The 19741-nt window shown below is 37.5% G+C and overlaps 1 protein-coding gene across 1 annotated transcript in view; it reads left to right on the forward strand.

Annotated features, from left to right (window-relative positions):
• The window catches only part of SLC12A6 (solute carrier family 12 member 6), a 92128-nt gene that overhangs the window by 43755 nt on the left and 28632 nt on the right, over positions 1 to 19741 (forward strand). The window contains exon 2 of the mRNA XM_059372445.1: positions 18987 to 19081. Coding sequence (XP_059228428.1) covers positions 18987 to 19081 — 95 coding nt within the window. The remainder of the gene's footprint in view (positions 1 to 18986; positions 19082 to 19741) is intronic.

Here is a 19741-nt window from a genome sequence, read left to right on the forward strand (position 1 = left end):
CCCCCGGGAAGCCGTCTGGCCCTGGGCTTTTGTTTGTTTGGAGATTTTTAATCTAGCAGCTTATTTTAATACACAAGTAAGATACTAAAAATATTTCATAGAGACAACACTGACTTGGGTGAAGGTCCACGTTTACAGTTCTCTTTGTTCAATATTTTTGTTGCATTTCAGAGCACTAGTCTTCTGGGATCGTTTTGCCTTTACTTGAGGTATCTTCTTGAGAATTCCATTAGAGGAGTTTCTCAAACTCAGCACATAATTATTTGTTGTGGAGGATATCCAGTGCACTGTAGGCTGTTTAAGAGCATCCCTAGCTGCGAGTAACTAGCTGCCAGTAGCATTTCCAGTAGTGACAATAAAAAAAAGTCTTCAAACATTTCTAAATATCCCCTAGGGGACAAAACTGTCCTCAGTTGTAAACCACTAGCTTAGAGCAAGTTTCATGGTGTAAAATGTTCTTGGCTTTTATTTAGCAACAGCTGTCTGTATTTCGTCCTTATTACTGAGTGTCTTGCTAATAAGCACAAATTCTAGGATAATAACAGCTGTGCAAACACTTTAAGACATTATCTGTTTTGCCATTGAGAATTCTGTCATTCTACTGTTTCTTTGATGACGTGCACTTCCTCTCTGGCTGATTTCAAGATCCTTTTTTGGTGTTCTGCAGCTTCATTAACATATGTCTAGGTGTAGTTTTTCCTTTTGTTTGGTTCACAAACCCCTTTTACCTGTTTCTAATCTGTTAACTTGACATTTTATATCAATAACTAGCTTTTCTTTTCTACAAGTTCCATTTGTTCTCTCTAAACAGTCTTTCATTCCTGAGTAGTATGCTCATCTTCCTAACTGCACCCATTATTGATTTGAACTTTTAATAGTTTTGTATCACAGACTCTGGACCACTTCACCCCTCTTGAGGGTTATATGAGAAGTCCTAGACCCAACATACTACTCCTTGCTGGCTCAATAGCCTTACAATATTGTTGGTTTTAAAAAAAAAAATCTGGCTTCAGAACTATCCTGCCCCATTCTGCTGCCTGCTGGTCCAAGCCTTGTCCTGACAGCTACCCCCACAACCCCACCCCACTGCAGCCCTGCCACCTCTACATTTGCAGCCTCTGGAGTCTCAAGTTTCAAATGCAACCACCGTAACTTCCTGACACTTTAATCCTAGATGTTTCTGGCCCAACTCTGCTTGCTTGCTTAAATGGGGGGGGGGGGGGGGGTAGAAGAATATTCCTGGATACTTTGCCTACATTTATGAGACCAATGATGTCTCTAAGATGGTCTTATCAGGGTCTACATGTGGTGGTGTTGGGAATGTGAGGGTCCCGCAGAGCTCCTGGTCAATCATGAAAGAGCAAGGCTTTCCAGGCAAGAGACAAAGTTCTCATCAGGAGTGGTTAACTGAAAGGCATGGATCCATTGTCAATCTCAGTTTCTTGGTGGGAGATCACACTGCTTCAAAAGTACAGCCTTAATAAAAGTGGGTAGCTCAGTTGGTTAAGTGTTTGACTCTTGATTTTGGCTCAGATCATGATCTCAGGGTTGTGAGATCAAGCCCTTGGTTGGGTTCTGTGCTGAGCATGGAGCCTGCTTAAGATTCTCCCTCTCCCTCTACCCCCCCCCCTCACATGCTCTTTCTAAAAAAATTAAAATAGATAAATAGACAGATAGATAGTAGAGCCTTTCAGAAGTCTGGGTCACTACTGTGGCCTCAGGAAATCTCAAATGGAATGGAAGTTCTAGAGTTTCTGAATAGTAAGTAAGTTTTACTGTGCAGGAACTAAGAACCAAATCCATGTCCTAGGGCTGTTTTAGGATTATCCAGAATCCTGAGAGAATTCCATTGAAAGGCACCTTCTGAGACTGCTCTCAATAATGCTATGAATTAAACAGTCCATCAGATCATCATGTTGGTTTTTCACCCTCATTTTACTATCTAGATAATGCTAACACCACTGGGAATTTACCAGTGTTTCACTGCACAATTCAAACAAAAACTGATACAAGTGCCATTGATTCTATTACAGATTTCAAATTTCCATCCTTTATGGCACACAATTTTTTTTGTAGAGGAAAAATGGTGTATCAGATGTCTTGTTCTTTATAAAAACTTTTATAAAGTTTTTGAGGAAAACTTTATGTTTTCTCTGTCAAAAAAAAAGTTTATGATATTATCTCCACATTGTGCTTTTTGTAATTTGCCACTTATACAATTTAGGGCTAAGATAAATCAATCTCAGATTCTTCCCTTCGTCTTCTGATCTTGTCAAATGGTCTTTGCTGGTCTGAGCTAGGCAGAACAAGAGCAGTAAATGTACTTAATTTCCCTTGGCACAGGTCTGGGTCTGAGCTATGTGACTGTGTGAACATGAAAGGTTGTCTCAAATGTTATAAATTATGTTTTTGATTTTATAGTAGTCAAGAGTCATACATTATAACTGATTGCTATATCTCTTAAGTCAATAGCTTATTCTCTTTTTCTCTACAATTTATTTGAAGAAAACAGGTCATATGTTCATCAGAGTTTCTAATTTTTTTTTAATATTTTATTTACTGCAGAGAGAGAGAGAGAGAACATGAGCAGGGCAAAGGAGGTAGAGGGAGGGAGAAGCAGGGTGCCCAACACCGGGCTTGATCTCAAGACCCTGAGATTAAGACCTGAGCCAAAGGCAGATGCTTAACTGACTTGAGCCACCCTTGTGCCCCTAGAGTTTCTGATTTTGATGATGACATACACATAATACTGTTTATTGTTTTACTGTTTTTTGTATTTCCTATCTATTGCTACTTAGATCTAGAGGCTTATCAACATTCAGTGTTTTTAGTGGAATTTTGATCTTCTGCTACGAGACACACGTCATTTGTGGGTGCCTGAGTGGCTCAGTCTTTAGGCGCCTTTGGCTCAGGTCACAATTCCAGGGTCCTAGGATTGAGCCCCACATTGGGGTCCCTGCTTAGCAGGAGGCCTGCTTCACCTCCTCCCACTCCCTCTGCTTGTGTTTCCTCTCCCACTGTGTCTCTCTCTCTCTCTCTGTCAAATAAATAAATAAATAAATAAAGAGAGAGAGATACATGTCATCTAATTTTGGGGATACTAACAACTGTTGGTGATTAATGACTAAACCCATCAATTTATAAGGTTTACAAAGTGGTGATACTCTTTTTTATTATTCTTCCTTAATTTATTACCTGAAATAATTTTATAAAGAGATACTTTCTCTAATATACAATTTGGTTATCCGTTGGTATTGTAAAGTAAGATATATACTTCATTCTTTCCTTTTATTAACCAATTCTCAGAATAAGGAATTAATTCACTAGAGTAGTCCAACTGTGATCAATTAGTTTTTTAAAGTATCAATACAAACTCATGGATTTAAATATTGGATAGATTTCAAATGAAATTCTTTTCCTGTGTTAGTTAAGGTGATTCATTCTTTAATCTCCCTTTTTTTAAGGGGTGGGGAGAGTTTGGCAGAGGGAGAGAGAGAATCTTAAGCAGGCTCTATGTCCAGTGCAAGCCCCATACAGGACTCTATCTCATAATACTGAGATCACAACTGGAGCCAAAATCAAGAGTTGGAAGCTTAACTGACTGACTGAGGCACCCAGGTGCCCCTAATCTCCTTTGGTTACCATACTGAATTAAATACACTTTTTTTTTTTTAAGATTTCATTTATTTATTTGACAGAGATCATAAGCAGGCTGAAAGACAGGCAGTGAGAGAAGAGGAGACAGGCTCCCTGCTGAGCAGAGAGCCTGATGTGGGGATGCGGGGCTCTCAGGACCTGAGCTGAAAGCAGAGGCTTTAACCCACTGAGCCACCCAGGCGCTCCCTATACATTGATTTTTAATGGTAAACCAAACATGTATTCCTTTTTTTTCTTTAACTTTTTAAAAAAGATTTTATTTTTATTTATTGACAGAGAGAGAGAGAGTGAGAGCGCGCGCATGACAAGGGAGAAGGTCAGAGAGAGGAGACTCCCCATGAAGCTGGAAGCCCAATGTGGGACTTGATCCCAGGAGTCTGGGATCATGACCTGAGCTGAAAGCAGTCGCTTAAGCAACTGAGCCACCCACATGCCCCAACCATGTATTTCTAGCAGAAACCCAAACTGGTCACAGGGGTAATTTAAAATACATGTATTGCTTGATTTAGATTGCATATATTTCATTTAGGACATCTGTATCTATATTCATAACTGAAACTGGCTTATACTTCTCTCATATTGTCATTGCTAAGTTTTGGTATCAAAGTTACACAATCCTCAAAGTGAGGTAGGGTCTGTTTGTTTTCCTGTTCTCTGAGAGAAACTGTGTAAGAGGAATTATTTTTCCTTGAATGTTTGATAAAAATTGTTTTAAAACTGTTAGGGCCCACTGCTCATTTGCTTACTTGCTTACTAAAATGTTTTAAATTAAAAATTATAGAAATACACACACAGAAAAGTTCATAAATTTTAAGTATACAACTTAATTCTTTACCACAATAGCAGTTTCACTCTTCCATATAGTGGCTCAGCCTGACCCTGAGTTTTATGAGAGATCTGATGAGTCAGTGGGAACAGATACATTAAAATGACTGTGCCCTATTGACAGGAAGAACATTTAGAAGGTCTGAGAAATATTATAAATTCCATTCAGCAGGCAAGGCAACTGAAGCACTTTCTAACCTACCAGGCCAAATTATGCTAAATAAGATTTTTTTCCCCCAAGATTTTGTTTTTAAATAATCTGTACATCTAAGGTGGGGCTCAAACTCGAACTCCTAGATCAAGACTCACATGCTCCACTGACTGAGCCAGCCAGGTGCCCCTAAGCAAGATTTTTATAGAGAGCCGGCAAGATCCTTTTCTTTCTTTCTTTTTTTTTTTTTAATTTTATTTATTTGGGAGGGAGGAAGTGAGTGAGAGAGAGCACAAGCTGGGGGTGGGAGGGGAGAGGCAGAGTGAGAGGGTGAAGCAGGCTCCCCAATGAGCACGGAGACCAACTTGGGGCTCTATCCCAGGACCCTGACCCAGGACTCTGACCCAGGATTATGACCTGAGCCGAAGGCAGACACTTAACCGACTGAGCCATCCAGGTGCCCCAAGAGCTGGCAAGGTTTTACTTCAAGCTACCAATGCCCCTTCTGCATGATGGCTAGAAAATATAATTTTAAAAAATCACCCTTCTATCTTTTGAGGATTTTTTTTTTTAAATAACCTGGCCTTTTAAGGCCTTGGAGGCTGAAGCTTAGGCAAAGATACTCAGAGGGGTGCCTGGCCAGCTCAGTAAGTACAGCATGCAACTCTCAGGTCCTGAATTCAAGCCCCAAGCTGGGTTTAGAGCTTACTTTAAAAAAAGAAAGAAAGAAAGAAAGAAAGGGAGGGAGGGAGGAAGGAAGGAAGGAAGAAAGAAAGAGGGAAAGATATTCAGGCTAGGACACAGAAGATGGCAGTTATTAAGAGCACGAGAAAAAAGACCTTATCTAACGAACCTAAGAGGGAGCACTCAGGGTAGCAAGATGAACTTACCTGAGAATCTAGCCAGATGACTCTGGATAAATTCCCAGGATTGTTTAAAATTGAATGCAAATACAGGCTGCCAAATGAGATTAATATCTAGAGTAATCTCTTTGCAAATACTAGGGTTTTTAGCTAATACTAAGAGAAGTCTTCACAATCATATACCATTTCTTTTGCCCACAATACACTCACTATCTTTTACTACGAATGCTTCACTGGAAACAAAATCCAGCTTACACTGGAATGGTACCAGCTCCCCTGACTGTCCATTTCATTATCTAAGTCCTCCCTACCTCCATTACACACATGTTCCTGGCCAGATGATAAACCACTCTCAAATTTCTCTACTTGTCAGCATGTATCAGAGACAGAAACAATTTAATAGCTTAGGAGAGAAATGTACTTTTCATGGTCTGCCTAAATCTTTCAATAAACTCTCAATCATTCCTGGTCCAAATATGAAATTTTTATATAGACAAGAATAATATTGAACAGTCTAAATAAACTATCAAATATAAAACTCTAAAAAAAGAGAATAGTGACAGCCTCAATATCATAAGTCTAGGACCCTGTGATCAGATTTCTAGCCAAATGTTTATGTCAAACATTTACCTAACAAATATTTATTGAGTACTTAGGAGGTGAGTTACTGTTCCAGCACATAAACTCTGTCAAAGAAATGAGAATTTCTAAGATCAGAAATTTATGGGGCACCTGGGTGACTCAGATGATTAAGCATCCACCTTTCCATCAAGTTAGGATCTCAGGGTCCTAGGATCAAGCCCCACATCAGGCTCCCTGCTCAGCAGGGAGTCTGCTTCTCCCTCTCACTCTACATCTCCCCCAGCTTATGCTCTCTCTTGCTCACTCCCTCTCTCTGAAATAAATAAAATCTTTTGACAGACTGAGAGAGATCACAAATAGGCAGAGAGGCAGGCAGAGAGTGGGGGAAGCAGGCTCCCTGCCAGCAGGGAGCCCGACTCGGGGCTTGATCCCAGGACCCTGAGATCATGACCCGAGCTGAAGGCAGAGGCCACCCAGATGCCCCTGAAATAAATAAAATCTTAAGAAAAAACCCAGAAACTTATGTCCTTAACAAAGAAAGAGCAGAAAAGGAGTATCAACTCATATTCTGAACCTGTAATAAGCAAACAAGTCAAGTAATTTCCTTACTTTGGACTTTTTGATAGCTTATATTTTCCATAACTGCTTTGCACATACTCAAATAGCAAAAAGTTCAGCAATGTACAAATAAAAAAAAAAGCGTCAAATTAACCCTCATGCACCATTGGTGGAAATGTAAATTGGACCAACCACTGTGGAAAACAGTATGGAGGTTCCTCAAAAAATTAAAACTAGAATTACGATATGATCAAACGATTCTACTACTGAATATTTACCCAAAGAAAATTAATTTGAAAAGACATATGTATCTCTGTTTATTGCAACAATATTTATTTTCAATAGCCAAACTACAGAAGCGATGCAATTGTCCATCGACAAATGAATAAAGTGTGGTATTATATGCACAATGGAATATTCAGCCATAAAAAAGAATGAGGTCTTGCCACCCAACAACATTGGTGGACCTAGAGGACATTAGGCTAAGTGAAGTCAGGCAAAGAAAGACAAATATCTCATGATTTCACTTACAAGTTGTATATAAAAAGAAAATAGGAGCACCTGGATGACTCAGTTGGTTAGGCAACAAACTCTTTATTTTGGCTCAGGTCATGATCTTAGGGCTGTGAGACTGAGCCCATGTCCCAGTGTGGGGTCTGCTTAGGATTCTTTCTCAAAAAACAGAAACAAGGGGCACCTGGGTGGCTCAGTGGGTTAAAGCCTCTGCCTTAGGCTCAGGTCATGATTCCAGGGTCCTGGGATGGAGCCCTGTATCGGGTTCTCTGCTCAGTGGGGAGCCTGCTTCCCCCTCTCTTTCTCTGCCTGTCTCTCTGCCTACTTGTGATCTCTGTCAAATAAATAAATAAAATCTTTAAAAAAAAAAAAACCAGAAACAAAACAAAACAAAAAACAAAACAAACAAAAAGGATTCTCTCTCCCTCCCTTTGCCCCTCCCATCAAAAAAGAACAAACAAACAAACAAACAAACAACCCTTAAATACAAAGAGCAAACTGGTGGGTTGCAGAGAGAAGGTGGGTGGGTGGGATGGGTGAGAAAAAAGGGGTTATAAATTTGTGAAGTTGAATCACTATGTTGTACACTTGAAACTAATGTAACATTGCAATATGAACTATAAATAAATTTCCTTAATTTCTAATAGAAAAAAAAGACAGATATAAACTCCCAGTTATAAGTTAGTCATGGAGATGAAAAGTACAGCATGGGGAATATAGTCAATAATACTGTAGTAATGCTATGTGGTGATAGATGGTGACTACACTTATCCTGGTGAGAGTACTGTCCAATCAATATAGTGTACAACTGAAACTAATATAACACTACTGTATGTTAATTATACTCCAGTAAAAACAAAAACAAAAACACACAACAAAAAAAATAAGACTCAAATCAAAAGACATACACACAAAATGGCTGTTAATATATTGAAAAGTACTTAATGGAGATGCTATCTTCACCTCTTAGAGAAAGAAAAAATTGAAGATTGGCATCTGCTTTTTATGGTAAGGATGTATCTTTCTGAAGATATGTATACCCTCTGACCAAGGAATTCTCTTAGGAATTCTTCCTTCAAATATACTGGCAATGAGAATGCAACAATATATGTATAAGATGTTTACTGTAACATAATTTTTAAAAGTAAAACACCTTGAAATAAGTAGTCAACAATAGGAAACTGGCTATGTAAAGTTAGAACACAGGAATACAGGGACTATTATTCTTCAACAAACAAAGGAATAGGCAAATCTTTATGTATTGAAACAATGTGTCTAAGATAAAATGTTAAGTGAAAGAAAAGAAGCTGGAGTTTGCAGAGTATAATCCCATGGACAGAAAAAAGAAAGAAGATAGTCATATATAATAAGAAAATGTATAAATAAAAATTTCTAAAAGAATTCTCCAGTTAGTGAGGTGAAGTGGTAGGGAGAAGAGATACTTTAAAGGACTTTACTTTCCTTACATATACTTTTTGTATTGTATGAAATCCTCACCAGAGCATGTTTTATTTCTATATTTTAAATTTTTAAGTTCTGAGATGTGCAATTACTGTTAAATTACTGAAATTTAAAATATGTGATCCCTAGAAGAAAGAAATTTATTTCTATCACTTATTTAACAGATAAAGAACTGGAACATCTACTTCTACATCTTTCTTAAGCTCTTGCTATCCATGAAGTACTTTCAGTAATTAAAAAATAAGGGTGATTAAAAGACCAAGAAAAATAATAAAAAGGACAAAGTAGCTACAAGGCCCAAGATATGATAGAGTATTATAGTATCTTCTTGACAAAACTATCTTGGAACAAAGAAGCTCTAATTCTTACAGATTTTATTTTTAAAAACAGATTCTATAAATTACTTTTAAATGTACTACATTGGGTCTTAATAATAAATTGCAGAAGTAGTTTCCTAAAACTTACCAAGTTGGGAATGCAAACAGCAGGAAAAAATGTTGAGGAGTGTAAAACAGAAAAGGAGGGGATAGAAAATAGAAGTGGGAGTAATGTCTGTTAGTATAGGCAGGAAAAGGGTGACTTTAGTGAAAGTCAATCCCCACAGTAATACTATACCTAACAGCTGGCTGTGTTCCCCTGTGATGGAGTTCTGACTCGGGTCTGAAAAACAAACAATTGAAAAGAAAAGAAAAAAATGAATGACCAAAACAAATAATTTCTTAAAAATCAGCAACAAAAGTATATGAAGGAAATAAGAAAAAAAAGTTTTTTAATGCTCAAAAAACATTAATAAAAGGATAGTATAAATAGAATAAACTATTATAAAAAATAATCACACAGCTTTTTTGAAAAGCTAAGCAACGGAATTACCATGTGACCCAGCAATTCCACTTGTAGGCATATACTCAAAAGAACTGAAAACAGGGATGCAGAACAGACACTTGTATGACAATGTACATCCAAGCATTATTTACAACAGCCAAAAGGTGGAAACAACCAAGTGTCCTTCAACAGATAAATGGATAAACAATAATGCGGTATGAACATAGAATGGGATATTATTCAGTCATAAAAAAGAAAATACTACAATATGGATGAACCTTGAAAATAAGCCAGAAGCAGGACAAATTTTGTATAATTGCATTTAAATGAAATTTTGAGAAAAAAATTAATTAAAAAGATAATCACACAAATTTGATCAAGCAAAACAAGTTCAATAAAGTAGAATGATTTGGGGCTTACCACATGGATTACATTTTCTCTTTAATGCCAAAGAAACATATGGCCATAGCAGCTCAAAGTCAAGACATAAGTAAAGAACTCATTACTACCAGCAGATATGTTCTGATTGGACTTCATGATAAAATTACTAACCTGGCTTTTATAAATATCTACTTCTTCTAATCTATAATAAAATTAGTGGCAATAAGCCAAGTTCCTAATGCAAGAGATATTGACAATCATCATTTAACAACTAACCACATGGTTATTTTAAAGGTTTGAAAACCATTAAGGGCTAAATATGGAAAAGACTTTGAACTCCAATTTCCTCAAAGATTAAGTCTCTTGAGATACTGAGGATTACATCTGGTTTCCCTGAATGTGTCTGGGCCACAAAAGTAATTTTAGACAAGGGGGTCTGTGAACAATGGGGAGAAGGTTGCAACTTTATTTTCACTAACTTGTAACTGAAGTTTAGTATTTTCTCCAAGTATGACATCAGAAACAAACTACATAAAAGTACCTGTGCTTTGTCAACAATAAGTACAATTTTTCATATCACACTGTAATTGTTATATATATATTTCTTAATCCCATTTAAGTGCAATACTACTTTGAAATTATGGTAGTAATTAAAAGGCTGCTAGGTCTTCTTCAATGTACTGATAAAAAAAGCACTTAGAGGGGTGCCTGGGTGGCTTAGTGGGTTATGATCTGCCTTCAGCTCAGGTCATGATCTCAGGGTCCTGGGATGGAGCCCCGCATCGGGATCTCTGCTCGGCAGGGAGCCTGCTTCTTCCTCTCTCTCTGCCTGCCTCTCTGCCTACTTGTGATCTCTGTCAAATAAATAAATCTTAAAAAAAAAAATCACAGTTTCATAACCAGAATAACTACGGTCATCATCTAGCTCTACTCTATTGATTCTAAAGGAAAAGCTTGAGAAATTACCAGCACCATCTATTTTTTTCCCTAAAATATCATCAACAATCCTTTTTAAGATTATGATTCTCAGACACTGTCATTAATGGGAACACCTCTTATGTATGATGGGATGGGGCAAAGCTTAGAATCTCTTAATATTTACAGTTGAGGGGTGGTTGGTTAAGCATCTGCCTTCAGCTCAGGTGATTCCGTGGTCCTGGGATCTAGCCCCACATCAGGCTCCCTGCTCAGTGTGGAGTTTGCTTCTTTCCCACCCTCTGCTCCTCACCTTGCTAGTGCTTTTGCTTGGTCTCTCTCTCAGATGAAGAAATAAAAAATCTTTAAAGAATATTTATAGTTCAGAAGATGAATGCTGTTAGTAAGTGGCCAAAGACATGGCACACTACTGTCAAAAGAGAAAGCTTAGAGAGATAATCTTAGGCTTTGGGGACCTATCTTCATGTTTCTTGGTACTCTGAATTCTAACTTTTTTGTCCTGAAATGAAAAATAGCCTAGGGGTGCCTGGGTGGCTCAGTGGGTTAAGCCTCTGCCTTCTGCTCAGGTCTCAGTGTCCTGGGATCAAGCCCGACATCAGGCTCTCTGCTCAGTGGGGAGCCTGCCTCTCCTCTCTCTCTGCCTACTTGTGATCTCTGTCAAATAAATAAAATCTTTAGAAAAAAAAAAAGAAAAATAGCCTAAAACAAGTTATTTGGAATTTCCAGGGAATGTATGAGTAAAAATAGAAGACCATCTCAGATAACTTGGGCAGAACAGATATGATTTTAGATGGGGAAATACAAACAATTTTTCTCTTACAAATTACCTCCTTCTATACTATACACTCTCTTGCCTTCTAAGCTGTGCGCACATGCCATACATGCATTTTCTACGCAGGCCAGGCCTCTTCCTTTGAACACCCTCCATGTTTGAGCTGAGTAGAAATTACTCTTTGTGTAGTTCCCTGCAAGTTCAACTTGGATTTCTGTTTTTCATTTTTTTATAATTGAAGGAACGTAGGGCAACCTTTACCTAATACTTCTTTGGTAATTTGAAGACTAATCTCAAGTACTTCACCAGTACTTCACTGATACACATAAAACCCAAAACAAGGGCAAATTTAGGAGTAAAAAGATTCAGAATTCATGAGAATGAAATTAGCCATGCCTATAAAAATCACAATTGGTAAATGGGTTTAAGTTGAGGGATGATTCTGGGTATGCAGTCCAAACTGTATAATCAACATGATAATACTGCTCTGAGATATGTCTGTTATGTCCTCTGTCTCTTGTCTAATGTCTGAACTCTCCCATTTAACATTTTTCCTGCTATGTCACTGGTGAGGGCACACCCAAGTTTGCCAAAGACTGGGAGTTGTCCTAAACATTACTCAAAATGACATTTATTTTAACCAAATTACTTCCTGTAATAGAAACAAGTTGCCAATAAGATGACTATTCTTACCTTTGATGGCCTTTATAAACTAAGCTACTCACAGGTTACAACTCAAAAGGTTATACCAGGTTATACTCAAAAGCCTTTGATACTACGGGGAACCCTCCTACAATGTTGGGAATGCAAGCTGGTGCAACCACTCTGGAAAACAGCATGGAGGTTCCTCAAAATGTTGAAAATAGAACTGCCCTATGACCCAGCAATTGCACTACTGGGTATTTACCCTTAAGATACAAACGTAGTGATCCAAAGGGGCACGTGCACCCGAATGTTTATAGCAGCAATGTCCACAATAGCCAAACTATGGAAAGAACGTAGCTGTCCATCAACAGATGAATGGATCAAGAAGCTGTGGTATATATACACAATGGAATACTATGCAGCCATCAAAAGAAATGAAATCTTGCCATTTGCGACAACATGGATGGAACTAGAGCGTATCATGCTTAGTGAAATAAGTCAAGCAGAGAAAGACAACTATCATATGATCTCCCTGATATGAGGAAGTGGTGATGCAACATGGGGGCTTAAGTGGGTAGGAGAAGAATCAATGAAACAAGATGGAATTGGGAGGGAGACAAACCATAAGTGACTCTTAATCTCACAAAACAAACTGAAGGTTGCTGGGGGGAGGGGGGTTGGGAGAAGGGGGTGGGGTTATGGACATTGGGGAGGGCATGTGCTTTGGTGAGTGCTGTGAAGTGTGTAAACCTGGCAATTCACAGACCTGTACCCCTGGGGATAAAAATATATGTTTATAAAAAATAAAAAATTTAAAAAAAAAAAAAGAAAGAAGATCCTAAAAGGTCTCATCACCGGGAAAAAAAATTAAATAAATAAAAATAAAATAAATAAAATAAAATAAGCTGCTAGAAATATTGGACAAAACAGTAATATATAAATCAGAGGAGAGAACAAAGTGTTTGAAAGTCTTTGTTATTGTTTGAGAGGATTACTTTTTTAAACTCACTTAACAGTTTGGGACTTTTTTGGTTTTTAAGATTTTATTTGAGAGAGGGGGAGAGAGAGAGAGAAAGATCATGGGAGGGGGTGGGATGGAGGAGGAAGCAGCCTATCCCCGCTGAGCAGGAAGCTGCATGTGGGACTCAACCCCAAGACCCTGGAATCATGTCCTGGGCTGAAGGCAGACACTTAACCAACTGAGCCACCCAGGTGCCCCTTTATAGTTAAAATAAAATACGTGGAAAATTTCAAAGGTAGTTACTGAAAGAATAGATGGAATGTGGAATCTCCAAAAGAGGAAAGAGAACAAATGGAATAAGGGAAAAACAAACCAAAAATCCAGAGAGAAGAAATGAGAATGAATCCTAAAGAAAAAAGACTGAATAGAAATTTTTAAATGGTAGAATCCAGTCTAAACTTATAAATTGCTGTGTTTGATGGACTGAACTTGACAATTAAAAAGACAGATCATCAGATTTTTGAAAATACAACTATCTGCTATTTACAAGAGATGTACCCAAAACATAAGGACCCAGAAAAGATGGACAGTTGAAAGACAGAGAAGGACATTGAACCAAAGGACAGCTGTATAGATATTGTCATACTTTCTATTGTCTTAGAGTTTATTCTGCTCTCTAGCTTGTTAAAATAGGCACTTATCTCAAATAATTTTTATTTTTACTTTGCTGAAGTAAAACTAGGACAATAGCTTCTCATTGAAGTGCTACTTTTGGTGGATCCTACAAGTTTCAATAGCTGTCTTTGTCTCATTTTATTTTTTTAAGTATTTTAATCTTGGATCCTTGTGTTGTTCTACAATGTATTTTCTCTAATTTCCAAATTTGGAAGGATTTAAAAATTTATCTTTTCACAATTTTAACAAGTTTTGTTAAAGATCAAAATTGTAGTCCCTGCCCTTTGAGTGAGGGCTGGACTTCACGATGCTTTCTAATTAATAGAAAATGGCAAAAGCAAAGTCACTTTCAAAATGAGATTACAAAAAGACTGTGACATCTGTCTTGTACTCTCTTTCTGGCTTTCTTTGATGACTTGCTTTGAGGGAGTCCAGCTGCCATGCTGTAAACTATCCTGTGGATAGGCCCATGTGGCAGGGAACCAAGAGAAGCCCTTCGTCAACAACCTGAAAGAGAGTGAGTCCTGCCAACAACTGTCTCAGTGAGCTTGGAGGTGGGTCTTCCCCAGGCCTTCAGATGAGACCACAGTCCTGGCTGAGCTTTGACTGGAGCTTCATAGGAAACTGAAGCAGAGGGCTCACCTGAGCCATGCCTATATTGCTAGCCCACATAAACTGGGTGATAAAAAGTGTGCATTTAAGCCACTAAATTTGGGAGTAATTTATTATACAGAAGGATAACTATAAACTATGGATGTATTTTTAAAATACTTTTTTAGGGGACCTGGTGGCTCAGTAGGTTAAGCATCTGACTCTTCATTTTTGCTCGGGTCGTGATCTCAGGGTTGTTAGATGGAGCCCTACTTTGGATTCTCCCTCTTCCTCTCCCTCTGCCCCTCTCCCTGTCTCACACGCTTGCTTGGTCTTTTCTCTCTCTCAAAAAAATAAATAAATAAAAAATAATTATAAACTGCTTTCTTGGTGAATTCAACCTTTTGTTACGTGGTTACCTTTTCATTCAGAATAAAGTTCTCCCCTTAAAGAAAAATTTATCTGGTGCTAATAAAACCATATCAGCTTTTTTTTTTGGTTAGTATGTACCTGATCTCTTTACTTTCAGCCTTTGTGTGTCATTATATGTCACTTGTAAACGGTATATGCCTGGATTTTGTTGTTAGTAGTTTAAAATTGGCATGTGTGAACATTTACAGTGTGGAAATTGGCTAACACTGTAAATTGGTTTTGTATGTGTGGTGTGTGTTTTAACTGTCTTTTGTGACTTCACTATACACACAGTGAAAGCGATGTCTTTAAATGCATTGTCTACTGCTATATCCCCAGGACCTAGAGTGTGCAGCACATCATAAGAACATAATAAATGTTGGTGAATTAATTGAATAAATGAGTTACTCTGAAGTGGTGATAATTTTAAGCTGTGCCATTCTTTCTGGAATATTCTGAAACAATTAGAGGAAAATAATTACGTTTTCCTTTTTTTTTTTTTTTAGATAACTTTTTATTGTGGAAATTTCCAAAGGTATAGAAAAGCAGATAGAATAGCATAATGAATCTCCATGAAGCCATCACTCAGTTTTAACAGTGTTGAGAATCTGTTTTCAAGCCCTATGTAATTTTTTCTGGGACGTCTTTAAGAAAATTCCATCACATGATTTTATTTACCTTTTTTTTAAAGTTTATATTTAAATTTCTCTCTTCAGAATTGTCTTTCTACATTTGATTTGAGTCAGGATTCTAACAGATTTCACACCTTGCACTTGGTTGATGCATCATTACCTTTTTTTAGTTTATGCCATTTATTTGTTGAATGAGTCAGATTATTTTTTGTCATATAGAATTTCTCACATTGTGAATTTGATGATTGCACCATCTTTATGGTAATGCTTAACATGTTTCTCCTCTGTTTTTTGTGAACTGGTAGTTAGATTTAGAGGCTTGGTTAGATTCAACTTCTATTCTTTTGGTAGGAATACATCACAGGTTGTGCAGGGTACTTTTTTTTTTTTTTTTAAAGATTTTATTTATTTATTTGACAGAGAGAGATCACAAGTAGGCAGAGAGGCAGGCAGAGAGAGAGAGGAGGAAGCAGGCTCCCCGCTGAGCAGAGAGCCCGATGCGGGACTCGATCCCAGGACCCTGAGATCATGACCTGAGCTGAAGGCAGCGGCTTAGCCCACTGAGCCACCCAGGCGCCCCGTGTGCAGTGTACTTTTCATTGTACTAGATTGTTACCCACTTTTAGCGATTTTGAGATCTTTGAGTTCCTGATCACCCTGATCCATCCATTATTAAATTATGTCTCAGCTTTTCATCTAATGGTTTTAGCAACTATTAGTGATGATTACCTACATCCATTTTTTTCATTAGGGGTTAAAAATTGTTGATTTTTTTCCTAGATACATTATTCCATATGCATTAAAATTTTTTGTGTTTAAATTCCAGTTAACATACAGTATTATATTAGTTTCAAGTATAGAATATAGTGATTCAGCAATTCTTTACATTACTTAGTGCTCATCATGATAGTGTGCTCTAATCCCCATCACCATTTACACCCATCCCCCTAAACCCCTTCCCCTGACAACCGTCAGTTTGTTCTCTATAGTTAAGAGACATACACATGGCTAAAAGACACGTGAAAAGATCATCATCACTCATCTTCAGGGAAATATAAACCAAAACTATAATGAGTCAGCAAAGTTAAGCTTAGAAGATAAAGCATAGCTCTTTGGGGTGCATCTCTGTTCTAAAAGTTGTAGTTAATGAGTGTTGAAGAAACTGAGGAATTTATTTAGGGATAGCAAGTGTTAAGACTGATATGAGTTCCAGTAAAAGTTAGGATGAAGAACACATTGGGATGCTTAAAACACATAGGAGCATTGTGTCCAGTGGTAGAATTAAGAAGAATAAGACTTTTCCATCAGTTTAAAAGAAATATTTTTAAAATCAGTTTATGTAGGGTTATGGGGTTGTCCTGATGGCTCAATTGGTTGAGATTCCAATTCTCTGTCTTAGCTCAGCTCTTGATCTCATAGTCATGAGTTCATGCTCCAAGTTGGACTATGCTGGGTGTGAAGCCTACTTAAAAAAAAAAAAAAAATCGATTTCTAGTGGTGATGGTTATACAACATTGTGACTGTAATGCCTCTGATTTGCACATTTAAAAATAGTTAAAATTGCAAGTTTTTAAAAATTTTACCAGAAGTTAAAAAATTAATGATGTAATATACCCCAAATTCTAATATTGTATACTTTAAATCAATGAATTATATGATGTCTAAATTATATTTTAATAAAGCTGTTTAAAAAAACAATCTATGTATAGAGTTAAGCCAGAAATTTCTGTAGAAGTGAAGTTAAAGGGACTGGTCTGGTCCTTGAAAACCGGCTTAAGCATCCTGTTTGACTGCTCTGTCTCTGGTACTCAGTAAATATTTTTTAAGTGAATCAATAAACAAATGAAAAATTAAAAAACTACAATGAGATATTATGCCTGTCAGAATGGCTAAATTTAACAACATAGGAAACAACAGGTGTTAGTGAGGTTTTAGAGAAAGGGGAACCTCCTTACACAGTTAGTGGGAATCCAGACTGGTGCAGCCACTCGGGAAAACAGTGTGGAGGTTCCTCAAAAGTTAAAAATAGAGCTATCCTATGACCCAGCAGTTGCACTACTAGGTATATACCCAAAGGATGCAAAAATACTGAACCAAAAGGGCACATGCACCCCAATGTTGATAGCAGCAGTTGTCCACAATGGTCAAATCATGGAAAGAGCCCAGATGCCTACCCACTGATGATACAAAATGGAATATTACTCAACCATAAAAAAAGGAAACTTTGCCATTTGCTCTGATATGGCTAGAGCTAGATTGCACTGTACTAAATGAAATAAGTCAGAGAAAGACAAGTACCATATGACTTCACTCATGTGTGGAACTTAAGAAACAAAACAGATGACATGATCCAGTTATTTTGATAGCTTGTTGGCTATTTCCCAAACTTGTATTTAAGGTTATAAGACTTAAATTTAAATTTCTGGGGCGCCTGGGTGGCTCAGTGGGTTAAGCCGCTGCCTTCGGCTCAGGTCATGATCTCGGAGTCCTGGGATCGAGTCCCGCATCGGGCTCTCTGCTCAGCGGGGAGCCTGCTTCCTCCTCTCTCTCTGCCTGCCTCTCTGCCTACTTGTTATCTCTCTCTTTTCTGTAAAATAAAAAAAAAAAAAAAAATTAAAAAAAAAAAAAAAAAAGACTTAAATTTAAATTTCTTTAACTTTTATATTTGGGTTTATTTCCTGAATACTTAAAGTGTTAGTTCTTAATGACATTTACATAATTTTTTATTTTCTCTTTCCCTCTATAAGGCAATTATAATTATATATAACTCTTATACAACAAAAACCCAGTCTCTCTTTTTTTTCTTTGTAGCTGGTACAAGATTCTTCTGGGGTACCTCCCCCCACCCAGAGATTTTATTTATTTATTTATCTGACAGAGAGACAGACAGGAAACCAAGCAGGGGGAGCGGGAGAGGGAGAAGCAGGCTTCCTGCTGAGCAGGGAGCCTGATGTGGGGCTGATCCCAGGAATCTGAAGTCAGATGCTTAACAACTGAGCCACCCAGGCGCCCTGGGGCACCTCTTTTAACATAAAACAACAACAACAACAAAAAAAGTGTGCCAGGAGTTTGTACAAAAACAATGCTTGGTTATGTGACCTAATGTCTTTTTTTTTTTTACCTAATGTCAGCTTATAAAACGCTGGACAGCCCGGGAGGTAGAGGGGCTTTTCTATCATTATCAATAGCAGCAGTGTATAAAGTGTATAGTAATACACTGAGTAAGAACTCAAGAAGCAACTTTTTAAAAAAATTTATTCTAGATTTGAGTGGCTTTGGGAGTAGGGCCCTATATAGACTAGAATCCTGAAAGAATAGTGTTTCCAGAGGTCTTCATGCTGTTAAGCCTTCCTATTGTTTGCCTCTTAGAGATTTAATTTTGCTCCTGTTTTAGAGGGGGCCTCATTCTCTAAGCCTGGCTAATTGAGTTCTCCCTAAAATTTGAACAGGAAAATGGATTCTTTCATTACAGAGGCAATATGATGTTATTTGGTGCTGATACTTCTTTAATACCAATGCAAAACTAACTTAATTTCTTTTTTTTTTCCAGATGATGGCCATAAGAAAGCTCGAAATGCTTATCTCAATAATTCCAACTATGAAGAAGGAGATGAATATTTTGATAAAAATTTGGCCCTCTTTGAGGTAATATTTGAGAGAAAACTACGGCAGAAATTTCAGGAACAGAGATTTCAAGATAACGGTTTTCTGTCCCATTTAGTTTTAAAACAATACAGGCTGGATAATTTTAAGAACTAATTGTTAAAATATAATACTTACTATAACTTGTCATTATAGTTGACTTACTCTGTATAATCTAATTATCACTAACTAATAAGTAACCATTAAATCAGATTTCTGTGAGTTGAGGTAGGATTTTGACATCACAGGCATATGGAGAACCTTGTGTCTAATTCAGCTAGGATTTAAATACTTGCATTGGAATTATTTATGAAGTATAAAGTAGAGTGTTTTTCAACTCTGTGTTTGGGAAGCCCATCATTTACCTTAGAACTACTGATCAAAAATCAATGTAGGAAATAGGTTGCTCGATTAAGAGGGCCTATATGTCTTCCTTAAGACCATAGGGACTCTGATGGGCTCTGCATTTGGGTTGTTGAGAGGAGCCTGCTTTAGTCTAGCACTGCCTTTGTGTCTAGCTTTGGACAATGATATGACTTCCAGTTCTCTTGGGGTACCTGTTTTTTAAATGATATCCTCTTTCAGCTTTGTTCAAGAAAAGATCTGAGGTGACCATTTAGTTCAGGCACAAAAATTTTTTATTGAGCGGTCTGTGCTTGGTGC

The sequence above is a fragment of the Mustela nigripes genome, chromosome 13 (assembly GCF_022355385.1).
Source record: "Mustela nigripes isolate SB6536 chromosome 13, MUSNIG.SB6536, whole genome shotgun sequence".
Classification (NCBI taxonomy): Eukaryota; Metazoa; Chordata; class Mammalia; order Carnivora; family Mustelidae; genus Mustela; species Mustela nigripes.